Here is a 26842-nt window from a genome sequence, read left to right on the forward strand (position 1 = left end):
GACTTATGCAAAATGTTGCAGCAGCACTTACAGCTAACACATGTTCATGTCCTGCCATTTCTTGTAGCAGCTTAAGCCACACACACACACACACGCACACAAACACAAATAGGAAGCCTGCTTTGGCCAGCTAGACACAATAAATGCACATTGGCATGCTTGCCAGCATTTGAGGGGCATCCTGATTACTTATGCCACGGCCAGTGCCACTGCCACTTCCCACTTTCCACTGCTTGGCCAACAGTGCGCATATATTATATATAAATATGCATATATAACAAAGTCTGCCATATATGAAGCAGCAAAAAGTTAGCTCCAAAAACTTGTGGCTGCAACTATTTTCTACACTCTCAACTTGGCTGCTGCACAGCCATAATTGATGTTTATTTTTGCACTTTAATTGGTTATTACTAGCAATAACTTTTAATGGCATTACACCCAGCCCAACCCACACACACACACACACGCACACACACACAAGCAGCTCAACTATAATAAAATACATTAGTTAACTTGGAAAGCAGCTTTTCGTATTAAAAATGTACAATGAAATGAAAATTCTGTTTTATTATGCACGCTGCTTGGTTGCGCATTCAATTTGCTAATAACGAGGCATGGCACAAGCATTTCTAATTGAATAATTGATATTTTGTTTGCCACATGACGCAACAACGAGACGAAACGAGACGAGACGAGACGAAACTGTTGCTTCATTTGATTTACTTATGACTTGATGTGGGCAACTAATTATGTCAATGCGTTATGCAAGAACTTCTCTGGCTGTAATCTAATATGTCGAACAACTGATGAACTCTTGATTAAAGCAGACTAATTAGGTTCACTTTACTAATTGTCAGCAATAGAAATTACTGACAAATTGAAATATAGTTGGCGTAAGAAATTTCAAATAAATTGATTTTGTTTGGCCCTTAACTAGAAATTTAAATAAGCAGAGTCACAGATTTTATATCGAGTTTAAACACTGTTTTATGTTTGATTTAATGTTTAATAAAATTGAATACTTTTTTTTGTAATTTTTATACATTTAACCAGCAACGAGCAATCGAAATTAACAAACAAATGCCCAACAAGTTTCATTCAACACTTAGCTTCTTACGAGATCAATGGTAGTCAGATCCCCCTCCCGATGATACATTACAGTGGGACGTATTCCCGGTACGCCACGCACCGAGCGTTGAGCTCGCAAGGAGCGCGCTACGGCAAATACAATGCGGTTCATTGAGCTGCGTCCAGGCATGCGCCGATTGTTGGGCCAAAAGATCCAAATGCGCGGCTGAGCGTTCATCGTGGGCACGGGCACGGGCAAGTATTCATAGCGATAGGGCGTCACTTGAGTGCCCCTGAAATGGCGCCGCGATCGTGGCCAGCCATTCACTTCTTCTGCTTGGTTCGGCATATTTTGGTCAGAGTTGTTGTTGTTGTTCTCCTGCGCCTGCAGCTCGTTGAACTCCACTGGATCAATGGATGAGGAGCCCGCTGACATGGTTAATGCTTTAGTTCCTTGCGGAGTATATATAGAAAAAAAATAGTTAGATATATATATTATGTTGTTGTGTTGCCTGTAGTACTGTTTTGTTGACTGTTTTCATTTTGTGTGCTTTGTATTATATTATTTTAAGACTTGAAGTCAAAAGCCAAGTGTTGCTTTGTTGCATTTATTTGTGTAAGCCCTTAATGGGGAATTACAATTTTAATTGGCAGCTTTGCTTGCACAATAAAAAGCTCAGCTCAAGTATTATAATTGCGGCTGCCACACACACTATTTGCAACATTGCATATTAATTAAATAAAGTGCACTTCCGTTGTCATTAAAACACACACACACACCCACGCACACACTCGTAAACAAAAGCATGCGTTAGCATAAGCTAAAAACTCAGTCAACGCCACACTTGACAGCCAACACCAACAGCGCGGTTGCCTTTCAGCTAGTTTATGGTCAAATGACTGACGCTTAGCCCACCAGGCCCTGACATAGACACATCAAAGCGTGCTACTACTATTGGCATAGAACAACGGCACAAAAAATAAATAGACTACTAGACCAGTGACCCAGCAGCACACCGATTAATGTGGCTAGCGCTTAAGCAAGATCTTTTTTGGAACTAACAGCAAATAATACAGTAGAACATTATATTTAATTCTATACTTTTTAATATACTGCAGCTATTAAAATAAACGATAGTAATTCTGCATTTAATTATATTAAGCCAGCGATCGCAATAAAAATAATTCAACTTGAAATCTTTGCTTAGCTGTGTGTTTGATTAATTTGATCGTAGAATTAAAATTCAGTATTTATATACAAATATAATAATTCTTATTTTAAGTTTATTAATTTTTTTTTAAATTTTATTCTTATTTATTTTATTCTTATTTAAGTTACAGGATAATTCTTATTCATTCTTTTATATTATTTTATTAAGCTCTTAACTTTTATTTGAAATTTATTATCATTTCTTGCAACTAAATGCCATCGATTTTATCTATAGAGCGTACTTAAAGCTAAGCTGGCAGTGATCCTTACACGCTGCTAACTAAGCATGCATATCGTACTACAGCAGACATTGAGTCTAACGGCAGGTGCACTCAGGCCACGTTTGTTTTAACCACGCACACACACACGCACGTATGTATGTATGTATGCGTGTGCATGCCTAGACAATGCACTCGAGTTGTCTGTCGCTGAGTTTATTTGCGCTTTGTTGCTGCTGTGTGCTTTGTGTGTGTTCGTGCGACATTTGATGAACTCATAATTTGAACTTTGACATCGTCAAAGCTTTGACTTTGCTATGGCAAATTGCAGTAAGAGCCTCAAACGGCAGCGATAACCATAACAACAACCAGCAACAATGGCTGCTAATTGAAATATACACTTACAATTTGCCATTAAATTTTATAATGCCACATAATTGTGCATTATATTGTATTGTATTGTATTGTGTAAATAATTTGCATTTGTTGACAAACATTGCAATGCTAATTGCGTTAAATGCGCAGAATATGAATTGACAAGCGCCTGGGCGCTGCCATTGATGAATGCTAAATTTGGGGCTAGAGCATAAATAAGAGTGCTTAGCAGCGTGCCATACAAATTACATGACATGCATAATATGACAGTCTTCAACAACCATCGCTCACTCAGGCAGCACTAAGAGTTGAGCGAGTGGTTTAGAGTGGGGGGTTGGGGGCACGCAGGTGCTGCCAGGCGCATAATTTGCAAGCAAGACTCTGAGGAAATGTCGCACGCTAAAGTTGTGGCTGTGTTGCTTCAAAAGTTTTTCTAGTCCCCAAGCTGCGCACACACACAACAGCTAGACACACACACACAGTTATCAAACTTGCCTTCACAGTTGTTGAGCACAAGAATTTATTATCTCTCGCTGGATTTGTTGGCTGTGCCTTGACTTGCGAATCGAAGTCGCAGCCGCAGCCGCAGCCGCAGCCGCAACAACGATAAGCATAAAAAATAAAAACTGAAAATTAACTTAAAGGCATTTAAAGCGCGCAGCGCAAGCTAATATCATTAGCTTTAAGTTGATTTGTGAAATAAAATTGCGCATACGCCGCATTGACACAGCCACTGGCACTGACAGCTTATCGCGCGCGCAGTTGCTTTGTAGTTATGCTCAGGCAAGCAAGCCAACAAACAAATAAACAGCAAGCACAATCGTAATAATAATAATAATAATAGCAGAGCAAGCAACAGGCTAACCACATCAAGGACTTAACAGTGCCACGCGCCGCAGGACAATTTTTACAAAATTTGTCAGCTTTTGCCTTTGCTGTTTTGTGGTGGAAACATAAATATAATATTTACAACGAGCGTGCAAATGATTACAGGCATACAAATTAAAGAGAGCTAGTGCTTCGATAGTATCGTTAATTAACATCATATTGGTTTTAATTATTTATATACAACTTAAATGTAATAATATTATTTACAATCTCAACTTACAATCGGCAAGCTCTTAGCGTATTCTTTTCCAATTTTTTAACCATTATTAAGCGGATTAAATATAAATATGTATGCATTGTGTACGCACAAAGGTTAACATGCCACAAATGTCACATTGACGCCGCACTCATGTTGATATGAAAATACAAACAGCAGCAGCAGCCGACAAGAAGAAAAAAAATAAATAAAATTGTCAACAGCCAGCCAAATGAAAGGAAAAATCGAGAAATGAATATGCCAACCAATAAAGGATATTGTAAATGTTGAAAAATGTTGAAAAATGCTTGTGGCGCTTACCAGCTGAAAAGAACTGAATTTGTTGCGGCACGGAGTTGGGCGGTATGCGCTGGGCGGGTGTATTTTGACCATTGAGGTTGTTGGCGTTGCTGTTGCTGCTGATAATCATATTGATGTTGAATACTCATGCTGTTGACAATGCGCGCGGCGTTTTTTTTTCATTATATCTCGACATTTTTTTTGTTGCTGTTAGCAATGCTTTTATTATTTGTAAATTTCTCATTTACAGCTGCAATCAGTCGGCAGCTTTGGGCGCCCGAAGTAAACAAGCAAACACTAAAGTGTGGCGCTGCATTTGACGCTTTAAACAATCGAATTGTTTACAATTTAAGCATTGCACACAAGCAAACAAATGCAAGCAAATGCAATTAAATTGAATAATAGTAACTTTTTTTTTGTAAAAGCGACTGCACTTTTACTTTTAAAGTGTTCAAATTGAAATGGAAACTGCAATTTATAAATAAAGCTGCAGGGAAGTTTTTAAATAGAAATGCAAATTACAATTTATAAATAAAGCTAATGGAAAAAATTAAATAAAATAATAAAATAAAAGCGTTTAGTTGTGATTACTAAATTTATATTACTAGTGGTTAAGTTACTCGAATGATCTTTCAGCAAAGCTGGCGCGGCTTTTGAAAATTCAGTAATGGTAAATTACGTATACTTGATATTTACTTACACCCAAAAATACATTTTATTATTATTTTGTTTTGCTTATTGCATGCGGCAGCAAAATATAAAATTAAAATTAATCTTGAATAAACTAAAGCAACAAGCAAACTTTTCAATTATTTTCTGCTCTCTGCTGCTGTCAAGCCTCGAGTTGAAAATGTGAATCTCAGCTCAGTTGTCTTGTAATTTCTAGTGTTGACTTTGCTAAGTTTTTTATGTGCTTTGGCAAGCTCTATGCTTTTATCAAGTTATATATATATATAGTTGTGCTCTTTTACAAGCATTAATCTAAAGTTGGCAGCACTCTGAGCCTTGTTTGCCATTTACAATTCATTGTCAAGTCCAACGAGCATACCCATGCCATTTCTTATTTTTTTTTCGGCCATGGCTACATTGGTATAACGGCATATGTAGCATGTTGTAGTTGGCTAGGCCATCCTCAACTTTATCCTCAGCACAGTTTTGTTTGTGTAATTAACGTGGCTCAGTTGCAGGCCGCTGGCATTTGGCCAACAATTGAAATCGTTGTTGCAGTTATGTTTTTGATTTCGCCTCTTTTTTTTACACGTTTTTTACCACAACCTTTTTTTTTTTTGGTATACTATTTGACTTTTGCAGCAGACAATGAAAACATTTGCGATACATAAAAACGAGCTGAGCGTATTTTTTATGCCTTTTATTTTACAGCATGCGTAATTAAAAATTCATCATACGCCATGTTGACGTTAGCAAACCAACACGAAAAAAAAATATATACACCCGCAACTTAATGAACTTTGAAGGTTGTTTTTTGTATTTGTTAGAGCATACGCTAATTGTTAAACAATTAGGGCATAGTAAAGTTCCTGGGAAATTGCGCCAGTTAAAGTTAAAGGATTTATGCGCTGTTAGCTTAAGCTGCTGAGCCCAAAGCCTGCTTCTGCTTCTGCTTTTGAGCGCAACTGTAACTGCAAGCGCCGGCAGCAAGTAGCATTTAATAAACTTGTCTGCAACTTTACATTATAATATTCATCAACAAAATCCGCAACATTTGCCCTTTGCCTGCTCATAAGTTTTACACGACGAGCGCGCACAAAAACTTTTCACTTGCCACTTGCTACTTTCGCTGTCTTGTTAAATTTTGGTTGCTCTTGCTGCCGCACAGGCGGCGTAAAAACGCGCGGTTTGGCTTGTGGTCTGGGCGGTACTAAGAATTGCTTGTTAGCCTTGTGCGAAGCCACATCAAATTTGCTTAGTTGACTTGGTCAGAAGGGCCAATTGGTTGAGAGCTGTAGACCAGCGGTCAGGTAATTGAAAAACTTTCAACCATTTTGCTTTTGGCAGCGGGCAACCTAAAAACTTTTGATTGCAACTGCTTTGTAACTAAGTAAATGCGCACGCAAAACATTTGCCAAATGCCCAGCTTAATCCATTGTCCTAAAACTGGAGCATCAATAGGCCAAAGTGTCACCATTTCTGCCGCCCACTCACAGCCACTTCCGCAACGAGAGAACGGAGCGCTCAGCCACGTTGCGCGCTGCTGTGCCCAAAAAAACGGGAAATGCACAAATCACGCACCCGCGCTTTTGTTGCACGCAACGAGTCGAAACGGAAATATGCGTACAACATATGTGAACAGCGTGATGGCTGCCACAAAGCAGCAGCAGCAGCAAAAAGAGCAGCACACAGCACCAACACGTAATAACGGACAGCAGCGATTGATAGCCAAAAATATTACCTTTAAAAATAAATATACAAATTTATGCATATCAAACAATAAGAATCGTTGCGATTTTATTACTTTAAAAATATTGCATACGAAACTTTAAGCAAAAGTTAAGTTTAATAAATTGCAAGAAATAAATGTATGGTTCTGCTATAAATTATTTTTAACAAAAAATACAATTAAAAATATTTGATTTATTGAATATTTATCCCAATACTTTTCGCAAGCGTTGGTTCAGTTAAACTTCAAGTCAAATTTAATAGTACTATATAGCTTCTATATTTTAAATTCTAGAGAGCTAACCACACTCTTACTAATTGCGCTTTATTAATAAATTCCAGTCGTTAGAACTGCAGCTGCTTATTAAAAGAAAGAAATTCACATGTTCATTGCTTTTACAAACGATTCAAAAGAACATGCTTCAATTCAAATTTGGTTTTAATTATTTTTTTATTGTTTTCAGCACAATGTTAAATGCAGAAAGTGCTAGTCAAAGTGCTGGCAATAGAAACCACAAATATGTATGCTTAATATTAGAGATTTTTGAATTCACAGAACAGCATTTAAGTTAAAAGCAAAAGCAAAAGCCCAATGCCAACGTTAGGGTATGCAATGGGCAACGGCAACATGCACACAAAGGATACTAAGCAAAAAGGATGCAATGCAAAAGCTACCACTGACACACATATGAATTCTGTCGACTCTGTCCCGTATAAAGCAGCCCAGGAGCACAGGCTGATGCGGGAGGAGGCGTGGCACTTTTGTGTTGGTTTGGCCTGTTTACACATGTTATGACCAACAGCTCGACTGGGATTGGCAACTGCAGTTGCTTTTGCTGCTGCTGCTGTCAGCAACTTGTGTGCAATTGAAACTTATGAAATGCAAAAATTTTTGCTTAACCCGCCACCCCCAAAAAAAGAGAAAAACAGTAAAAATCGAATAAAAGCACTAACAACAAGAGCATAAAACATGCAAAACAACGCGACAGGCAACAATAATAAATTGTGCTGCCAAGAAACTATAAAAAAAAACCAACGAAAAAAAATCAAAACACAATGCAAGTTAAACAAAAGTTGTATGCAACTTTCAACGGAAGCGGAAACGCATGTTCAGCCATTGCTATGCGCGCCTTTTGTCTGCGGTACATGCATAAAATATATTTATTGTATATTGCTTAAACATTTACATACAGAAAAATTATTTGCATGCCATGAAAATAAAGAATTATTGTCAAAGAATTTCAAATCAAAGTCAAACATACGCAAAGTAGCAATTGGTATATTTTAAAATTATTGTTTATGAGTCTAGGCAACTCTTTTTTCTTGTATTCTTATTATTAAAAGCTAATCATTATTTAATTTAATAAACAATAAATCAAATAATCAATTGTTATTATTATGCAGAAAGAGAGTTCAAATTTTGGCATAAAATAAAACGTCTGTTGGTTTCTATCAACACTTTTCGCTCAGTGTATTTGTAGTAGCTGGTAAATTGTATAGGCATAGACAAGTGCCGACAGCAGCGTCGGCCTAAATACAATTCAATAGTTAAACTTTTGGCCCTATTGTTGCCGCAGCTCAGCAACAATTGCGGCTTATCGCAGGCGCATTGGGCAGTTCAACGACTCAGGCCTGGGCCAGGGCTTTGGCGCATGTTTAGCTGCAGCGAAAACATAATTAAAGTGGCAAAGAAAGCGAGCGGTAAGTGTTAGCCGGCAGCAGAATGCCAATTAAACGCAGCGCAATTGCTTTGAACAATGGCAATGACGATGGCAAGAACGTGGCAATCATAAACTACGCTGTTGCTGCTGCTGCTGCTGCTGCACGGAAATTGCAAGTTGCGGTCAGAGGTCAAAGGCACAAAGTGGCACGTGTCTGTGTCAGCAACAGCGCAAGCATCCAAACCAAAAACAACAACAGAAAACGGAAATTGCAAACTACAAACTGTGGCGCGACATTTATATATTTATGCAGAAGCCCAAAAGACTTGACAATCAAATTATTGCGCGCTTTAAATATAAAATTTGCTGGCCTAATGCATCAGTGCTACCTGCAGCGGCTGTGTATGTGGCATGAATGGAGCATTATGGTGCACTAGCTGCACTTCCATGTGCTGCTGTCCATGCTCGCCAGCGAGTTCCACCTCATAATGAGGCTGCTCTGGCTTCAACTCAACTGTCATATGATGGGGCTGCTGTGGCTGCTGGATCTCCACATTCATATGATGCGGCTGCTGTGGCTTTTGCATATCCAAGCTCAAGTACTGTGGACCCTTAGGTGCTTGAAGTTCCACAGTCATATGCTGTGGCTGCTGTGGATGGTTAACTTCCACATTCACATGATGAGGCTGGGGTTGGTTAAGTTCCACCTGCACAAACTGATGCTGCGGCTGCTCCTGCTTAATATCCACATTCATATGATGTGGCTGAGGCTGCTGCACTTGGAACTCCAAATGCTGAGGCTGCTTTACATCCAACTCCAAGTCAATCTGCTGGTGCACGGGCTGTTCGTGCACAACTTCAATTTCCAAATGCGGATTCTTTGCAGGACGCACCTGAGCAAAGATATGATCATATTTGGTAGGATCAAATGCCTGCACAGGAACAGGCGGACCAGCACGTCCCATCGAAAAGGCAGCACTGCTGCCCAGCAGCGCAAACAAGGCAAAAACTACAGCAACTTTCATCTTCAGTGGCTTCAAAACGAAGTGTGAATGACTGCTGGGGCGCAGCACACGCTTAAATAGTTCACAAATGTTTGCAAATTTTGTCTAATTACAAATGTTATCGCTGCCAAAGCACAGAAGCTGTCAGTGAGCGAGCGCTCCGGAACAAGCGCAATTACAAGTGATTAGATAAGCAGACGTCTCTGTCTGCTGTCTGTGCATAAAACAAAACTCTAATTAAAGCTTAATAACAATGATAGAGCACAAAAAAAAAGTAACAATCTATAGAGAAAGTTAGACTCTTTAATGAGTTTAAGGCTAGTTTAATTTGCTGTCAGCTCAATGGTATAAATGCGCACCAAATGATCCTCGCCGCAGCTGGCAAGCTGCAAGGACTGTTGACCCGGTCTAAACTGCAGACGTTTGACAGTCAAATGATGCGCCAAGCTGCAATGTAATTAAATAAATAAGTAAACTAAACTGCACGATTAATGTATGTAAACTCACTCCTTGTTTAACTCGCAGCTGAGCAGCCATTTGTCGTGCTCAAATGTGTATACGTTGATTTGTCCGGATTCCATGCCCAAGGCCAGCACATACGCCGAGCTGTCCAAACAACGTTGTGCAAAGCATGCTGCGGTTATGGATTCATTCTTTAGCTCCAGCGTGCTAACCGCTTGCCAGCCATTAAGTGAACTCTTGTCATCGCTCGCTGCATTCTTCGTCCATATCACCGCCTTGCCCTCACGCGAGCTGGTCACAAAGTATTTGCCATCATGTGACCAGTCACAGGACCATATAATGCGCGTATGCACGCCATTGTTCTTATCCGTATGCGCTACTAATGCATAAGGGCTGAGCGGGTTCTCCAGCTGCTGACGCTCATACAGCGACCAGCGGCGATCACGCGACACTGAGAGCAAATAACGCGCATCGGGCGAGAAGCGCAGCTGTGTCACTGTCAACTGATGGCCGCTTAGCTTTTGCAGCTGCTTCCACGTAGCTGTGTTCCAGAGTATAATTGCTGCATGCTCCGCATTGCTGGCACGACAAGTGGAGGCCAACATTTGACCATCTGCTGTGGCAGTCAAAGCATAAAGCTCATAGCCATGGCCATAAAGCTTTTGTAGCTCTGGCCACAGTGTGTTCTGCATCAGCGTTTCTTCCTGTGGTGGTGTTTCCAATGTTATGGGCACAAAGTAATTGTCTGGATATTCATCTCTAGCTGTACTTTCCGGTGTTTCTACTTTATACACAGCTTTGTTGGAGAGTCCTAGTGAAGGCACTGAAGCGCCCTTGGGCAGTGCTAAGAAAAAAACAACAATTAGTTTATATGCATTAATAAAAAAAACAAACGCTTACAGTCCAACAAAGCATCACCCGCCGCATCCTGCGCCAGCTGCGAAATATGCCGAAAGTTCTCTATAAAATTCTTTGTCGCTTGAAATGTGCGCACAATCTTCTCCTCAGCGCCACTGGCAAACTTATAACGAGATAGCAAAGCCACCGCTTGCATATCATAGCCATGCACTTGGGGACGCGCCAGCTCATGCCAAGTTTCTGTTTTAGTCTCATCCCCTTGCAGCCAAGGCGCATGCAGACGCGTAGTTTGGTCCGCTGAAACGCTCATTAAGTAGGCGCCCTCATGCTCCCAGGCCAGATCACGCACCTGGCCGTAATGTCCACCTATAATGACATTTGAAGTCCACAGATGTGGCTGCTCCTTGCACTTGTTCCAAATGTGAAAACCACCTTGATAGCTGTGCGCCATTATGGAGCAACCATCAGGCGCAAATTTGCCACCATAAAAGCCCATGGAATTGCCGCCAACGGTACCAACACGCACCTGCTCCATCCAAACGCCTTCCTCTATGGGCGCCCATACAATCATAGTCTTATCAATGGAGGCGGAGAGCAAGCGTAGCTCTAAAAGTATAAAAGTTATTAAAACATTTAAGGCTCTCAATAAATTAAGTACCTTCATTTTCGTTTTTATGCCAATGCACGCCATAAACCCAGCCCTCATGACCGTACAGCACAGATTCCAATTTAACGGCACACCAAGCATTCTGTGCTAGCTGTAGAATCTGTTCCTTAACATGTATTTCATCGCCTTCTATAGCAGCAAAGTCCCCTTTGCGGTTCTTCAGTACTTGACCTTTGCTTCTTGCTGCAATACGCCACAAACGTATAAAATTATCCTGAGAGCTACTGGCCAGCAGCAAATCCTCGCCATCATACACAAAATCCAAGCCACGCACCCAATCCTCATGCCCACATAGCTTGTGCACAGGCATAAACTGATCTTCCTGTGTTGTTTTCTTTTCTGCCCACAGCGTGACTGTCTCATCATCTGTGCTGGTGGCCAGCAACAGTTGGTTGCTCTGGGGCAACACTGTTAGGCGCAGGCACAAGCAAAAGCCGGTGTCTAGCTGTATAGTTTGAGAGCAACTGAGTTTGTTTTCTTTCTCTAATTCCCATAGGTTGATAGTATTGTCAGCTGCTGCTGTGGCTAGCAGCCAGACTCCATTGGAACGCAGCAGTCCATCCACAGTATTGATGCCGCTCTTATGTTCTTGCAGCACTATGCGCTGCTGAGCGCCTGTCTCATCCAATTCCCAAAATACTGCAATGGCATCATCACCGCCAGATATTAAGAACTTCCGATCCAACCACTTGACCGTGTTAACTCGCTTTGTGTGCTCCACCAAAGTATAAAGTATCTTAGCTGAATTGCCGTTATACTGCCAAATAATAGATGTACATACATATATAAAAATATAAGACTCACAATTGTTTACTACATACTTTTGGATCAAGCACAGCAATGGCATTGGAGGCGCCATACGCGATCAAACCACTAGGACCCCAATCGGCGCATTCAGTGGTGCGATTGCAAGCCACTGAAGTGTATAAATTTGTTACATTCATGCTAATACACTTATTAAATGTTTTTATTTACACGTGGGGCGTGCAAACAACTTTGCAATGCTTCTCAAACTAAATCAGCTGTTTTTTAAATATTCAGCGTTGCCAGAAAACAGTAGGAACAAAATTTAAAAACAACTCCAAGTGCGAACGAGACAACAGCATAGTGTACAATTAGGGCTGCCAACCAGCTATACAGCGTAAACATATTTATTTAAACGGCTTACAATAATTCACTATGACTCAAAAACAACATATTGCAAGCTTTTAATTATTTCACATTTAATTAACATTAAATTTAGCTTTAGAGCTTAATAAAACTGCTCACATAAACAAACACTCAACTCATAACATACAACTTGGCAACACTGCAATTTATAAATAAACATTTGTGCAGCTGAAAAAAGTACGTGCAGCGTTTGTTGAAAGTGCAGCGACAGCGTTTAATTAAAAGTAATTTGCATAATTGTTTCAATTGTTGCCCTAGCTCAGTTTACAAGCGCCGCTACGAAGCTTTGGAAGCGTCGGCTGGCTGCAGTTTGATTGTTTTTGTAGCGATTCTGAGTCACTTTCAGTTTCACTAATAATAATTTTTATCTGTACTCCGTTTAGAAGAAAATGCATATGAATGTGTTTCGCCAGCAGCATAATCGAAGCGCATAAGAAGTTATTTATAGCGCCAGAAGGAGACAGTGCCACGCCCTCGCCAAGTGTTAGCAGCCAGAGACGCAGCAAAATGTCGCGCAGCAAGTCCAGACTACAAACCGAAGTGTGCGGCGATTGTGGAGGCTCGGGTGAGTCAACAAGCTAGTTAATTAAAATGTTAGCATTGCTTAATTGTCTTTTAATTAGATCCCTCGTGGGCATCTATAAATCGCGGCATATTGCTCTGTGCCGACTGTTGCTCGGTGCACCGCAGCTTGGGGCGTCATATTTCCATTGTGAAATCACTGCGCCAAGGCAACTGGGAGCCATCTGTTTTGAACTTTGTCAACTCGCTGAATGCGCATGGCGCCAATAGCGTCTGGGAGCATCATCTACTTGATGGCAGCACAAACACTTCGGGTGGCAAGCATGTGCCACGTTGGCGCAAGCCCACGCCCAAAGATGCGCTGCACCCTACTAAATCGGACTTTATCAAAGCCAAACATGTGGCCTTGAACTTTGTGCTTAAGCCAAGCTTGCAGGATGATGACGATGCCAGCGGTGGTAGTGGAAATCTGGAGCAGGAGCTTAGCAAGCAGCTGCATGCAAGTGTGCGCACCAGCAATCTGGAGACTTCGCTGCGCTTTCTAGTGCAAGGCGCCGATCCAAACTATTATCATGAGGAAAAATGCTCCACGCCGTTGCATATGGCTGCCAAATTTGGCCAGGCATCGCAAATTGAAATGCTGCTGATCTATGGCGCTGATGTAAATGCCCTGGATGGCAATGGCATGACACCGCTGGAGCTGGCCAAGGCTAACAATCATAGCACCATTGCTGAGCGACTGCTCGATGCCATGTATGATGTGACTGATAGAATTATTTTGTTTCTGGGTGGCAAGAAGCCAGATCATGCGGTAAGTTATGCTGCAAACTAAACAAAAACTTGCTGTACTGTATTGTAACATTTGATAGAGCGGTCGCCATTTGATTATACCGGAGACCAATGGCGCAGACATAAGCGAGCAGCTGAAAATAGCACGCGGCAAGTTGCAGCTAGTGCCGAATAAAATGTTTGAAGAGCTGGTAATGGATCTATATGATGAAGTCGATCGCCGTGAATGCGAAGCTAGTGAGTATATATACTTTATTATATATTTTAATTTTAAATAAATATTTTAATTTGCAGTTTGGTCCACCAGCACGCTTAATGCGGAGCACGCCACAGTGCCATTTTTGCCAGCAAACCCATTTCTAAGCGCAACGCGCAATCAGGTTAGTTATAATAATATTATTGTTAGTCGAAACTTAATTTGCTTATGCTAAATTCACACAGGGTCGTCAAAAGCTGGCGCGTTTCAATCGCGATGAGTTTGCTGGCCTGCTAACTGATGTGCTCATCGATGCTAATCGTCGCCAGAATATGGCAAACTTGCGCCCCATGGATGCACCTATGGCAAATCAATCCAATCAATTATTGCCCTATGGCAATAATTCGCTATTGTTTAACAGCTCGTTTGAGCAGAGTGTGCACGATCCGAATTTGTCCGATGACGAGCCCATCTATGATCCGGTGGCTAGTGATGATGATTATGCGCCCGTGCCGCCTATGGCACAACAGGTAAACCTAATGCGTCAAAAGATACTTAAGCTAAACAATAGCTTCGGTTAAAGCAAGACTGAAGCAAAGTTCCCCCCAAGTGTGTTCTCTGGTCAAAAAGTAGTGCCTAGCTGCAAGAAATCAATATAACCTCATTAGATGCTCATAACTTAGTCGTAAGCTTTTATAGTAACATAGTTTACACACATATTTAAATAAAACTAGCTGCTAAATGTAAACAGTGTAGTTTAAATGTAGCTCAGTATTAATTTTAATTTATTTGTAAGTTCTTTGCGCTTGTTTATTTATTTTAAGTTGTATCATTTAATTTATATATTTTTATTTTGCTCTCAGGCTATTGTTCATACACCGCCTAGCTCACACTACGAAATGGAAACACTGCGCAAGCAGCTCAACGAATATAAGAGCGAAATCAATCAGCTAAAGAATGTGGTGCAGCTGCTCTCCAGCGAGAACTCTCAGCTGAAGTCGAAATTCAACAGCGCCTCCAATACAAGCGTCTACGATGAGCCACTGTGAGCTGCTATATGCTTTTTATTTTATACTTTTAATTTCAACTTTTACTTTCGCTTAGTCGCATTGATTTGAATCTAAACAGCCCCGACTCGGAACATGAGCCTGCATCGCTGCCAGAGGCGAACACTGCAGCAGCAGCAGCTGCCGACAGCGCCTCCTCCAATGGCTCCTCAACGCAGTCAACCATCAAGCGCCCCGCCAGCATGTATGAGCGTCGTCTGGCCAACAATGCTGCCAAGGCCACTAGCGATATGCGTAATACGACGAGCATGTATCAAGTAGCCGGCAATGGCAGTCCCTTTGGCGAGGAGGTAAAGCTGCGTTCGGATATGGTAACACGCTGCCTGAAGGATCTAATCAAGGCCATGCATCCGGCTACAGAAGCCGAAAAGGAATCCATTGCGCCACATGGCGAACGCATACGCAGCGCTGTAACAGATCTCATAGCGCTCTATGTGAATTTGGTGAGACTGCACTATAAACTACTTAACAAATATTTAATTAATCATTCATTTTGTTTGTGTTACAGCCAGCAAATGCTAGCGACACCATACGCGAGACACTCAAGCAGCTCACACGCCACAACATACTCATACAGCATGAGTGTTCCAATCTGCAGAAATCCATTGAAGCGGATGATAAGCAAGCCATACAGAACAATACGCTGGAGGTGCGCGATTGTGCATTTCACATTGCCAGCGCCATTAGAACGCTCGTCATGCAGTTCTATTGAATGACAATAGCATTACAACTTTTATTAACTTTAAGCTGCGCAGCATTTGAGCTTAGCACACACACACACACATTTAATAGTATTAAACATAAAATCTAAAATTTACTGTTTGTTTCATACTAACAAAGTGCTTCCTCTCATTGAGAAATTTTATTCAAAAAGTGAATTCTGTTTGCCAAATGAAGCAACAATAAATTGTGTATCATTTTTTTATTTTATGTATTAATAAATGTTTTACATAAAGCGTTCACATAAAAAACTTTATTTCAATGGCCAATTTGTAAACTAGTTGAGCTTTTGGGAGGAATAAAAAGGTAACAAAAATCAAAATAAAATCAATTGCAAACTGTTTGTTTGCTGCAGCTGTTGTATGTATATTGTTAATACTTGCTATGTAGTAATTACGCTATATTGTACATTTAGTTAACTTTGTATTTAAAGCATGGACATTTATTTATCGGTTATTCATAATGTGCACAACTAACATTCGACTCGTCCTATTGTTGACTGCCTGTTTATCTATGTTGATTGGTCTGCTTTACATTGCACACACACACACACACATGCTACTTAGGTGTGTGTGTGTGTGTACTTGGCAATTCAATTGCGCGTTTAAAATATTGTACAATTTATTTATAGTTTATTACAAGGAATGCTAATTTGTTGCTTACCCAAAGGAACTGCCAAAGCTACTTTGTCATTTACTGATTGTTTTTGTTTTGCTCTTTCAGCTTGCAATAATACCATAAAAATAAATATGTACCTATACGTATATATAAATATATTATGTGTTTTTGTTCAATACAAGTCCAACAACATTGTTAAATAACGTTTGCATGTGCATTCTAAAATATTGCTTTCTCGTATCTCATGTGACTTACAACACAGCACCCAAATGTTGGCCAACTACTCGTATATGCTACCCCAGAAATATGTGCGAAATTTAAAAATTATTTTTGTTATGCTTGAACTACAACCTTGACCTTTGCCAGAGCGGAATGTCTGTGTGTGTGTGTTGAAGAGTAAATTCATAAATAGTTAATTAATACAAATAGAGCGAGTATATTAAACATCTCAGTTAACTTAATTTTATAAATTTATCTAAACTTATGTTAAGCATTTAGGTACAATATCAATATCAATATCAAGTTTGTCTTTCACTTTGAATGTTGTTGTTGTGTTTACAAACAAATTACTTTTTACAACAGCAATAAATATTATAACATAACTAAGCTTAGACGCTGCCCCAACTTAATTCAAATCTGTCTCTCCGTATCGGCAACTGCCCTACAATCAAGTTGACTAAACTTGCAACTATAGTAAAAAACAAAAGAGAAAAACCAAAAGAAAACTATATAAGAAAAAGTAAATGCACATACAATATTATAAGGGAAAGAGCTTTACTCGTCGTCTGCCTCCGTTATGGTGGAATTTCCAATATGCGTTTGTTTTCTTAAGAGCAGCTCACGATGATGCTGCAAGAATATATAGAAAAAATATATGAATTGGCAGTCTGCAGCTTATCGATGTGGTAAGCTATACCTCCTTGCTTTGTATCATAACAATGCGATGCTCCAGCTGTGGCGCCAGCTCGCAGCTTGACTGCTCCAAGTCATCCAACGAGGCGCGTCGCAGCATCTGCAATAAATTGAATTTATAAATAAACAAATAAAAAGTAAAACTGCGTGCTAACCTTTTGTGAATTGCCATGTGACAAATCCATGGACTTATTATGATGCCCTATGGACAGTTTGCGTATGGGCGAAGGACCATCCAGATCCATGCTATCCAAACACTGCACCAGGCTATGCCGACGCGACAATGTCACCAACGATTGTCGATGCTTTGTATTCTGTCCACATTTACGTGAGTTTATAGCCTTGAAATGATTCTGCAGCGTTATGCCCAGCTCTGGGCAAGCATCGTCATCCATCTGCCAAGCAATACAAATTTGAATTTCGACTTAACTAAAGTTTGATTTAATTTGTATTGCTTACCAGCACGGTGGTGTCCTTGAACATGGTGTAGCCATCGCAGCCCATGTAGAGATAACTCTTGACACACAACTTGTAGGTTTGCTCCAGATTCAAATACTCATCGCCCACCTGTATGAGCTGCGGATCGATGCGATTGCCAGGCGGCCCATGCGGATCAAAGGCAAAGCTTATGCCAGCCACCTGTGGAAAACGTCCCTCAAGCTTCGGATACGCCGACACGCCATTCTCCAGCGCCTGCCACAGCACGCTGCCCTTAACCTGCAGCAATATAAGTGGATCACGCATGGGTATAACATTCACCAAGTCGCCCATGGTAAACGCGCCCACTGGATGTATGCGATCTGAGCGAAAGGTGCCGCCATTGAGTATAACAACATCGGCGCCCACAGCAGCCAGCACCACATCGCACACCCAGTTGCCCAGATTGGTTTCCTGTGTGCGCACACGCGAGAAGCGTCCATCCAGCTCCACGCCAAAGACGCCCATAACATCGGACAATTTGCTTTCAATGAATTCTGCAAGCAAAGCGACAATTAAAATGAATTTGCTAAAATATATTTGAGCTCAGCTCACTGGCATATTTGGATAGCTCCTCTTTTAGTATAGGATCCTCTGGTATTTTGGCTGTGACATCCACACACTGCACATGCGTTGTGAACTGCGCGCGATTGTTCGCCTGTCGCTCGATCGTTATAACCGAAAACTGTTGAAAATCTGTGCCGGACTTGACAATCATTTTGCCATTGATTTCGGTAACTTCACGCACATGATCGTGTCCGCCTAGAATAATGTCAATGCCCGTGCATTTCTCTGCCAGATTAATGTCGTTGGGTGTGCGCATGTGGGTGAGCGCGATAATCAAATCACAGCCCTCGTTGCGCAGCTCACGTGCCAAACGATTGCCAGCCTCAACATAATCAATGTAGGTAACTTCGGTGGGATCTATGGTGGGTAAGGTCTCAAGCCACTCGCGCTCCACAAGGCCAATCAAGCCAATTGAGATTTGATTGTGCAAAATGAAATGTGAGATTTTGCCACCGCCCAGCGGACGGCCAGTTTCGTTGTCAACCACATTGGACATGAGCCAAGGAAAATCGGTGTCCTTGATCAGATTCACCAGCACATCCAGGCCATGATCTGCAAGCAAAAGTTTGCCAGTTTATAGTGTATTTAATGCTTTTAGTTGTGTTTCAAGCTTACCAAAGTCATGATTGCCAAAGACTGCGCAGTGTGTGCCAACTTGATTGAGCACGGGTATCATTTGAGCGCCTTGGGTAAAGGTGCTCACTAGAAAGTTAATAAAGTAAGCATAGCACATTTATATATTTGTAATATGATAGCAATAAATTAATTGAAACAAATTTTGTTAACTTAAGCTTATCAAAGTCTAAAGGAAAACTCCAAAAATATCAATCAGTATATTAAAAATATTCAAACATTCAATATAAACTTTTTAGGTTTAGACTTGGTTACCCTAAGGTAACCCATGAACATTATATCAGACATAATATTAACAAATCCACATATCTATAACATTAGAATATATATTAATAATCTCCTATCCCAACCAATTTTCTTTAAGACCTCATGCCCAATAACTTTTCTTTTTAACCCAACAAATTCCAATATCCAAAGTATCATCAACTACTTTAAATGAATTTAATTCAAATAAAATGCTTAATAAAAAATAAAATAATACATGTCTTGGAATTTAAGTAAATATAACTTGTATCAATTAATTATTATGTACACAGCCAAAGGTCCTAGTAGTCACTAGAATTCAGCGAATAAATTCAATTTGAATTAAATCAGCTGAACGCATTCAAAATAAAGATTATAATTGAATTTTAACAAAAGAATTAACTACACAACAAAATAATTCACAAGGAATGCTGCTAAGCTTAATTTAAATTCAGCTTGCAACAAAAATTAAACATGAATTGAGCTCCAAAATGATTTGATTTGGTAGCCAATGTTAAGCCCCTTTCGTTAGCTAATAAATTTATATGTAAACTAGCATTAAAATAAATAAATTTGGTGTTAAACTTACGCATGCTGGGCGAGAAGGCATCGCCGCTGAAGAGCACCAGCGGATTCAAATGCGCATAGCTCTTGATGGCGGTTTTGAAGCGAGCGGCGCCGCCAATGGGCTCCGTTTCGGCCATGGACTCAATGTTGTATACATCATTGTAGTGTAGAATGGTTAGAGGCTTGTCCTCGCCCTCTGTCATTTTGAGCAAACGCTTTGTCTTCTCCAGCTGCGATGATATCGATGTGGAGCGACCGGTTAAGCCGTTGGCACTGCCACGGCCACGATGTCGTGGACTTTGCGGCTGACTAACCGATGTGTAGGCGTGTGGGCGTGTACGCAACTTGCTGTCGCAGGTGTCCTCGTCTGGGGCAAGGCAAGAGCTAGTCGAGCCACTCAGCGAGCCCTCGGCGCTGGTTGTGCTATTGGCGCTATTGACGCCCAATGTGTGTGGACCCAGTGTCAGATCCAATGAGCGAAAATTCGGATTTGTGCTCTGCAGCATGGACAAGGTGCGTGTGCCAGCGTCACGCACCTCAATGGAAGCCTGCAAGCAACACATAGAGAGGCATTAAAAAGGAAGCACAAGACAAGCAGCAATACATCAATCAATCAATCAATCAATCAGTTGAGCACAACATCAATGCGGGGACAAAGTGAAGCACACAAGTGAAATAACTTTGCAGCTCAAAAATTAAATTAAAATCAATTACGCGTCAAAGTTGTGTTTAAATATTTAAACACTAAAATTTGCTGCTGCTGCACTTCAAAGTCATTTCACTTGATTGCTAATTAATTAAAGTGCACATAGTACTATATATAAAATATAAAGCAAAGGCTGCATAGCGTGCTAACAAATAAAAGTTTCACATATAAAATCGCAACAAATAACAGGATACAGCAAGGATATGTTGCTAGCGATATACAACACGCATGTAATTGTTTGGTTTTCCTTTGTATGTGTGTGTGGGCGTGTGTATGTGTTGTTAAGTAATTAGAGAGCCTGACTAGCTGCTTATTTATATAGAAGTGCGTACATAGAGCAAGCGAGTATAAAGTCAAGAGTGTGCAACACATAATCTACAGTATATATCGGTTATATGCAATTGTCATTAATTATTCTCATTCATTTCAATTAATTTTTGACATACGCTAAGTTATAATTGCACTAGAACTTGATAACTTAAATTTTATATAAGCTCTGCTCTTAAATATTTTAATTTTAATTTAATTATATATTTATTTAGCAGTTTTTGTTTTGTTATTAAAAATTAAATGCATTTAATTTGAGCTAAATTTATGCACAGCTAATTTTTAATACAACGCAGCTGCTGCATAAACTTTAACCGATATATACTGCTTGCATATAGAATATTTTCTAGCTATATAAAGTTCTTGTATTTGTTGCTTTGTTTTTTGCACAGAAACCTGCTTTAGCCAGCCAACCACATTGCCCATGGCTGCTCCTCCGCGATTGACGCTGCCTCCAGTGCCGGATACATGCACCAGGCGACGACTTGAGCCTGAACTGGAGACAGCGGCTGCTGTTGCAGCTCCAGTTGCTGTTGTGGTTGTTGGTGTCGTTGGTGGTGTAATTGGGCCACCGCCTCCATCTTTTATATTGCTCATCCTGCAGACGCTGCTTGAGTTGAAGGGTGAACGAAAAATTCAATACAAGGACACAAAATTTGTTTACACTTGTGCACACAACTTACAGCACATTTGTAGCAAATTTAATGCTGCGTATACGCATTTTTTTTGCTTTTCAAAAACAACAAACAAACTGAAAATTTGGCAACACACTAAAAATAAATGCGCGCGCGCATTTGCAGCAAATAAAATTATAAACAAATATATATTTTTAGCGCTACTTTATATTATAGCAACGTCTTTATGTTTGTAAATTGTTTTTACGCGACCACAACCGCACGACAATGAAAATGAAATGCAAATGACCGTTTGCAATTTTTGTAAAATTAAATCAAAAAAAAATATTATACACTCAATTTGCAAAGATTTCAATGCACACAATAGCAAATCGTTGCAATTGCAGAGATAACAACAGAGCGAAAGAGCAGAGCAAACGCTCAGAACGAAAATGAAAACGACAACAAAGACAAATCGAAATGTTTGCTCAGCAATGCACGCTCACCTCACACACAAAAACAGAAACATATACAAATAAACATTATATATATAACTTAATAATATAATCGAATATTTTTAAGGTAGTCAGCACTATTGTATACCCATCAGTTTAATACTGTACACACTTTTTATGATATAAATGCTATACAATAAAGCTAACTAAATCCATTTAAAAACTTATTTTAAATTTTTTGATAGTATAAAAAACACACACCTATATCAAAAAAATTTCATATAGCTAATACTATTTTTAATTCAAATAAATATTCACGCCAAGTATAAATTCTATAGATATGAAAATTTATATTAAGCCCTAAAATATTTTCTACAGCTCTTTGAGTTTTTGTTTAACATTCAAATGTTTGCAAAATAACTTATTTTATTTATATTTTTTAATAAGTATATATAAGATAACATTTTCATCAATCAAAACTTGACAACTTTATCTCGAACTTCAAATTTGCTTAGTTTGTTTCAGAAAATTTCGTCAGGCAACTTGTCAAAATTACAACAACAAAAATAGTTTAGAAATGCAATTTAAAAAAATTGCATATTTTTCAACATGTGGATGTGAAGTGAGACCAACGTTTTGGACTCGTGTGAGGTGTAAGCCATGTGTACATGTCGTTTGGTTTATAATTGGCTTTGGCATCGGCGTTTACTCAGTGCGTAGCAAAGAAATTACGATCCCCTATCCTTGTATAGGCATCGATGTGGGCACGCCCGAGGGGCGGCTGCAGTGTATGGAGATCAAAGGAGAACATAATAATGAGCTGCGGGCAGCGCATGTCATACTCAGCGTTGTCACATTGGGCTTAATAATGAGCAGTGCTGGTGGCGCTGGTGCTTAAGCGAAACGGAAATTCAAATGCATCGAGTTTTATGTTATAGGCCCCAGTTATAAGTATTGTAAATATAGAAAACGTGCCTGTTGCAGCATTGGCATTGATATTGAAACAAACAAAAATTCGCATGCGCTTGTCGAAAGAAAATTACGTATACGCAATGCAAGGTTGCTGCCTGTAGCGTTCGGTTGCTGCACTCTAACGTACATTGCGGTTTTTTGTGCTGTCGTCATGCCAACTGCAGCACAAAAATAATAACACAGGAAATGAGTTTTGACCAGCTTAAATAGCCGCCAAGCAAATAAAAATGAGAGAGCAAATTTCAAACGCATTTTTTTGTTTTATTCATTAAAAGCAATCACACAGCATAATAATTGCCTGCATGTTAATTAAGGGAATAAATCGTATTAATAATGCACTGGCTGCTGATTGGCATACTAAATTAAAAGCTGCAAATAAGCTGAAACATAATCAAATGCCAAGGCTAACAACAAACAAATAGTAGTGGCTGCCAATTTAAGCGTGCAAATAGTTGTCTCTAGCACAAGCACAAATTTAATTTTGTGTGTGCCCCAGCAGTAGTTCCAAAAACGTTAACATGTAAGCCAACTCAAACAATAGCATGCAATCAGCTTGTGGCAGCAAAGTGCATAACCTTAATAGACACACACACACACACACACACACACACACACAGACAACAAGGCAATAAATCTAAACGTGTGTGTGCCCCTCATTTTGTGTAGACACCTTTGATGAAAGTCAAGGGTCAATTGGCAAAAATGTTTCTACATCATTCAAGCCGCCGACTATGTTTGTGTGTGTGTGTGTGTGCAACAAGGCCATCAAAAAGTCCTTTAGCGCCGCACAAGCGTTAAGGTTAAGCAGTCGACAACGTACAAAAAAATTTATATTTTGCGGAACCTCAAGGGCTCCCATGTGTAGAGCGCAGAGGCGCGTGCCAAAAGTAGTCTTTACTTTTACTTTCTTACATTTCTTTTTGTCTTACAGCCAGAGTAAATAAAAAAGTTTAGACTACACACACACATGCACACATATGTATGCCAGTTAGCGGCAGTTAGCAGACAGCTTCATATGTATGTCTGTGTGTGTTTGTTGGGCGTAGCAAGGCAAATTTCATTACCATATTAAGTATACGACGTGCAATTTTTCCAGCTTTTTGCCACAAAGGCTTACACTACACCAGCAAAAATAAATAAAAAGGTTAAACATAACAAATGGCGCTAAGAAAAAGGCAAAACAAATCAGTGCTGGCGTCTTCATTTTTTTCTTTGAGTCTTGAGTCTGAATTGAACCCTAAGTTAATTTACTGGCATAAACTAAGCAGACAGCTTCAAGTCTAAGCACTAAGCCTTAAATAATAATTTATATAAATTTAAGCTTAGTTTAAAATTGTTTATGCCTCTTGCTCGACGTTTTGCAATCAATAAGCAATTACTGTTGATTAATTAGCTAATTTAAAATGCAATTCCGACTTACGTGCGTGCGTGCAGAGTTTGTTCCAGAAAATGTTGGCTGCTTCTCCTTGTTGTTGTTGTTGTTGTTGTTGTTGTTGTTGTATGCACTGCGACCTTGTGCGCGTTTCCCCGGGCAACAGTTTAATAATTTGCGTCCTGCAAGGGAGCTGCAAAAGCAAAAACAATTTAATACACAAACAAATTTAGTTGAGAATTTGGCACAGAAAAACATTTTTAATGAGTTTTCCATAAAAAAGGGAAATGCAGCAGCAGCAACAGTCTTTAGCACTCACTAATACACACACACACACCTGAAGCTCTTGCCGGTCCAAACAGTTATGTCTGCATCTGTTTTAGCCAGCGAGAGCAACAGAGCCAAAACAGCAAGTGTGAGTGTGTGTGTGTGTGTTTTAGCTGCTAGCCTGGTTATTTTTAAGGGATGGCGACAGGTTTTATTTACTTTTTTTACAAGCTTAACATATGCGCCGTGTGGTAATGCCTTTGGCAGCTTAAGGCTACAATCAATATTTCTTGGAAGCCACAAATTCAATTGTTTTTTACCTTTTTTTAGTGTTTTGTCTTATTGACAGATAGCTCTTGTCTCTGCCAAAAAAAAAAAAATTAAGCGTAGGTGAAACGCAAAAGAAAAAATACATTACCTATTGTAATTGTAGCTTGAAGAGCTGCAAGAAATGTTAAGACAAACGACATGACACGATATGAACATAAATTGAATTTCATTTTATGGATTTATACACTTGCCAAAAAGAAAGCAGCTCTAAACTCACAGCTAGCGAGCTATTGAGATGATTATAATACTTTTTGTTTTCAATTTTTGGCAAGTTGTCAAATATTTACGCCCAGACCTTGCCTAGTGCTTAATTTGATGGTCAAAATTGTGGCCTACGCACACTTGTTGTCGTTTCTCTGCTTAATATTTTATAGTCGATTGATATTGAGTGCTAAACTTCAGAAATTCAGAATTCCAGCACACACACAAACACACACACACACACAGAATTCGAAGATAATCAGCTGTGCCAAAAAAAAAGAGGCAAAGCTCGCTCTCTTGCCCTAGGCTATGGGTTGCTCGCCCATTTAAGCTTTATTGAGCGTAGCGCCTCTCTCTCTCTCTTCTCTCTCTCTCTAGAAATAAACATAAGCGGAGCACGTTGTTGGCTAGCCTGATGTTGTTGTTATTCTTATTCTTGTTGACCATGCCTTGGGCGTTTATTATTATGTACATGGCTATTTGTTGTTGTTAAACTTAAATATTTAAAAACGTGTTGTGTGTGTTTTCGCATTTTTGCAGCGCATGTCTATCATGCGTAAATAATATTATTATGCGAGGGTTACAATTTGCGTATTTGCAGTATAAAAATAAACAGTTATTGTAGCTAAATTGTGGTGTCGTTGCTCAACTTTTACTTTCCAAGTGCTCCAAGTGCTGCTTGTTCTATGTTTACACCAAAATGACCTAATACGAAGATGAAAAAAGAAGCAGAGCTTACAAGCGGAGCAGGTTATGAATTATTCACAAGGCTTACAACGCCAACAAGTAAGCACACACATATACACACAAAAGCAAATATATATATACAACATTTTAGCACAGTATATGTATTTTTATTAATATTTATATAAATTGGCTCATCCGCCGTCATGTTTGAATTATCAAAATTGCAATAAATTGCAAAGTTCTAACACAATTTTCGCCAACGTGCTAAACGCAATTTGCAAATTACTTTCACTTCCTTTCATTTCAATTTGTAATTTATAATAATTGTATTAACCAATTAAGCTGATAACCCCTGTGCTGGCACTTGAACACCTTTGCACACATCCCCACACACACACACACACACATTCACTTACAACTAACTGTCAATTACTTTGTTAAATAAAGCCACAACACCTGTGCGCCTTAATTGGTAATATTCTTTATTACACACACCTTTTCCAATTTGCAGAAATAATTAATCTTTGTGCTTTTTTCACTAATGTCTGCAGACACTCAATTGTTATTGTGCTAAACTTCGTTTATACCGCGAAAAAATTAAACACGTCCGTCGCGCTCAACGCACTTTTTATGTTTATATTTTAAGTACAAGTACTAGCATTCGTATTAGCCTTACCAACATGCATTAAGCATCATCGAGCAGTCCAGCCTAGCAAAATTGTTATAGGTGCGAGCGAGCTGCAGCGCACGCAACACGTTCGTTCATACAACAGACTCTGTTAAAACTGAGCACTGTAATGTTAACTTAATATGAGCAACTAAAAGCAACTCTGCGCAACTTACAGCGGCTTGGCGCGTATTTTTCAAGCCTTTAATATATTGTTGCAATTGACTAGATTAAAAGTACACCGTTTGCTATTTATATTATTTAATAATTTTTATTTATAGTACCTCACTTTAAAAATTACGTTATACCAATATTACATTAAATGTTTGCTGTTTTAACTGCCTTCCAATTGCCATATACATACATCATACTACACATGTACTTATTTATCATTTATATATCTGTCTTAGGACATACGCGCTTTTATGGGTTTTCCGTCTGGGCTAACATTTAGTTTTA

At 39.5% G+C, this 26842-nt stretch overlaps 4 protein-coding genes across 5 annotated transcripts; 1 reads left to right on the top strand and 3 right to left on the bottom strand.

The window, feature by feature from the left end:
- Positions 1-8582: 8582 nt before the first annotated feature.
- Positions 8583-9349, bottom strand: LOC108595723 (GATA zinc finger domain-containing protein 10-like). The gene has a single exon (XM_017981004.1). The coding sequence runs from the start codon at positions 9336-9338 to the stop codon at positions 8685-8687; it is 654 nt and encodes a 217-aa protein (XP_017836493.1). The 5' UTR covers positions 9339-9349; the 3' UTR covers positions 8583-8684.
- Positions 9350-9600: 251 nt separating this feature from the next.
- LOC108595233 (probable elongator complex protein 2) lies at positions 9601-12282 on the bottom strand. The gene is made up of 5 exons (XM_017980431.1): positions 12126-12282; positions 11296-12061; positions 10680-11243; positions 9825-10623; positions 9601-9764 (listed from the first exon to the last, which is right to left on the bottom strand). The coding sequence occupies exons 1-5, from the start codon at positions 12246-12248 to the stop codon at positions 9641-9643; spliced, it is 2376 nt and encodes a 791-aa protein (XP_017835920.1). The 5' UTR covers positions 12249-12282; the 3' UTR covers positions 9601-9640.
- Positions 12283-12600: 318 nt separating this feature from the next.
- On the top strand, positions 12601-15976 carry LOC108596841 (ARF GTPase-activating protein GIT2). Its single transcript, XM_017982970.1, has 9 exons — positions 12601-12698; positions 12858-13039; positions 13098-13807; positions 13866-14022; positions 14080-14165; positions 14227-14511; positions 14845-15026; positions 15086-15491; positions 15557-15976. Exons 2-9 carry the CDS (start codon positions 12874-12876, stop codon positions 15758-15760), a joined length of 2196 nt encoding a protein of 731 aa, XP_017838459.1. The 5' UTR covers positions 12601-12698; positions 12858-12873; the 3' UTR covers positions 15761-15976.
- A 932-nt stretch (positions 15977-16908) lies between these two features.
- LOC108596840 (snake venom 5'-nucleotidase) lies at positions 16909-26293 on the bottom strand. Of its 2 annotated transcripts, none has more exons than XM_017982969.2 (10): positions 26212-26293; positions 24280-24424; positions 19808-20333; positions 18958-19044; positions 18331-18894; positions 17758-18272; positions 17454-17693; positions 17303-17398; positions 17165-17235; positions 16909-17074 (listed from the first exon to the last, which is right to left on the bottom strand). In XM_017982969.2, exons 3-10 carry the CDS (start codon positions 20289-20291, stop codon positions 17017-17019), a joined length of 2115 nt encoding a protein of 704 aa, XP_017838458.1. In that variant the 5' UTR covers positions 20292-20333; positions 24280-24424; positions 26212-26293; the 3' UTR covers positions 16909-17016. The 2 variants fall into 2 exon arrangements, with proteins under 2 accessions (XP_017838458.1, XP_017838457.1); XM_017982968.2 differs by lacking the exon at positions 26212-26293 and adding an exon at positions 21215-21425 and having other exon boundaries at positions 24280-24353.
- Positions 26294-26842: the final 549 nt, after the last annotated feature.

The sequence above is a fragment of the Drosophila busckii genome, chromosome 2R (assembly GCF_011750605.1).
Source record: "Drosophila busckii strain San Diego stock center, stock number 13000-0081.31 chromosome 2R, ASM1175060v1, whole genome shotgun sequence".
NCBI lineage: Eukaryota > Metazoa > Arthropoda > Insecta > Diptera > Drosophilidae > Drosophila > Drosophila busckii.

Excerpts from the sequence above, each read along its gene's own strand:
- LOC108595723 (XM_017981004.1), bottom strand. The coding sequence starts at position 9,338 with ATGAAAGTTGCTGTAGTTTTTGCCTTGTTTGCGCTGCTGGGCAGCAGT.
- LOC108595233 (XM_017980431.1), bottom strand. The coding sequence starts at position 12,248 with ATGAATGTAACAAATTTATACACTTCAGTGGCTTGCAATCGCACCACT. Across the intron at positions 11,244-11,295 it reads GCATAAAAACGAAAATGAAG|AGCTACGCTTGCTCTCCGCC; the intron begins GTACTTAATTTA and ends TTATACTTTTAG. Across the intron at positions 10,624-10,679 it reads GGGTGATGCTTTGTTGGACT|CACTGCCCAAGGGCGCTTCA; the intron begins GTAAGCGTTTGT and ends TTTTTTTCTTAG.
- LOC108596841 (XM_017982970.1), top strand. The coding sequence starts at position 12,874 with ATGTGTTTCGCCAGCAGCATAATCGAAGCGCATAAGAAGTTATTTATA. Across the intron at positions 13,040-13,097 it reads CGGCGATTGTGGAGGCTCGG|ATCCCTCGTGGGCATCTATA; the intron begins GTGAGTCAACAA and ends TCTTTTAATTAG. Across the intron at positions 14,023-14,079 it reads TCGCCGTGAATGCGAAGCTA|TTTGGTCCACCAGCACGCTT; the intron begins GTGAGTATATAT and ends TTTAATTTGCAG.
- LOC108596840 (XM_017982968.2), bottom strand. The coding sequence starts at position 21,415 with ATGAGCAATATAAAAGATGGAGGCGGTGGCCCAATTACACCACCAACG. Across the intron at positions 17,694-17,757 it reads TCAAGGACACCACCGTGCTG|ATGGATGACGATGCTTGCCC; the intron begins GTAAGCAATACA and ends ATTGCTTGGCAG. Across the intron at positions 17,236-17,302 it reads TTATGATACAAAGCAAGGAG|CATCATCGTGAGCTGCTCTT; the intron begins GTATAGCTTACC and ends ATATTCTTGCAG.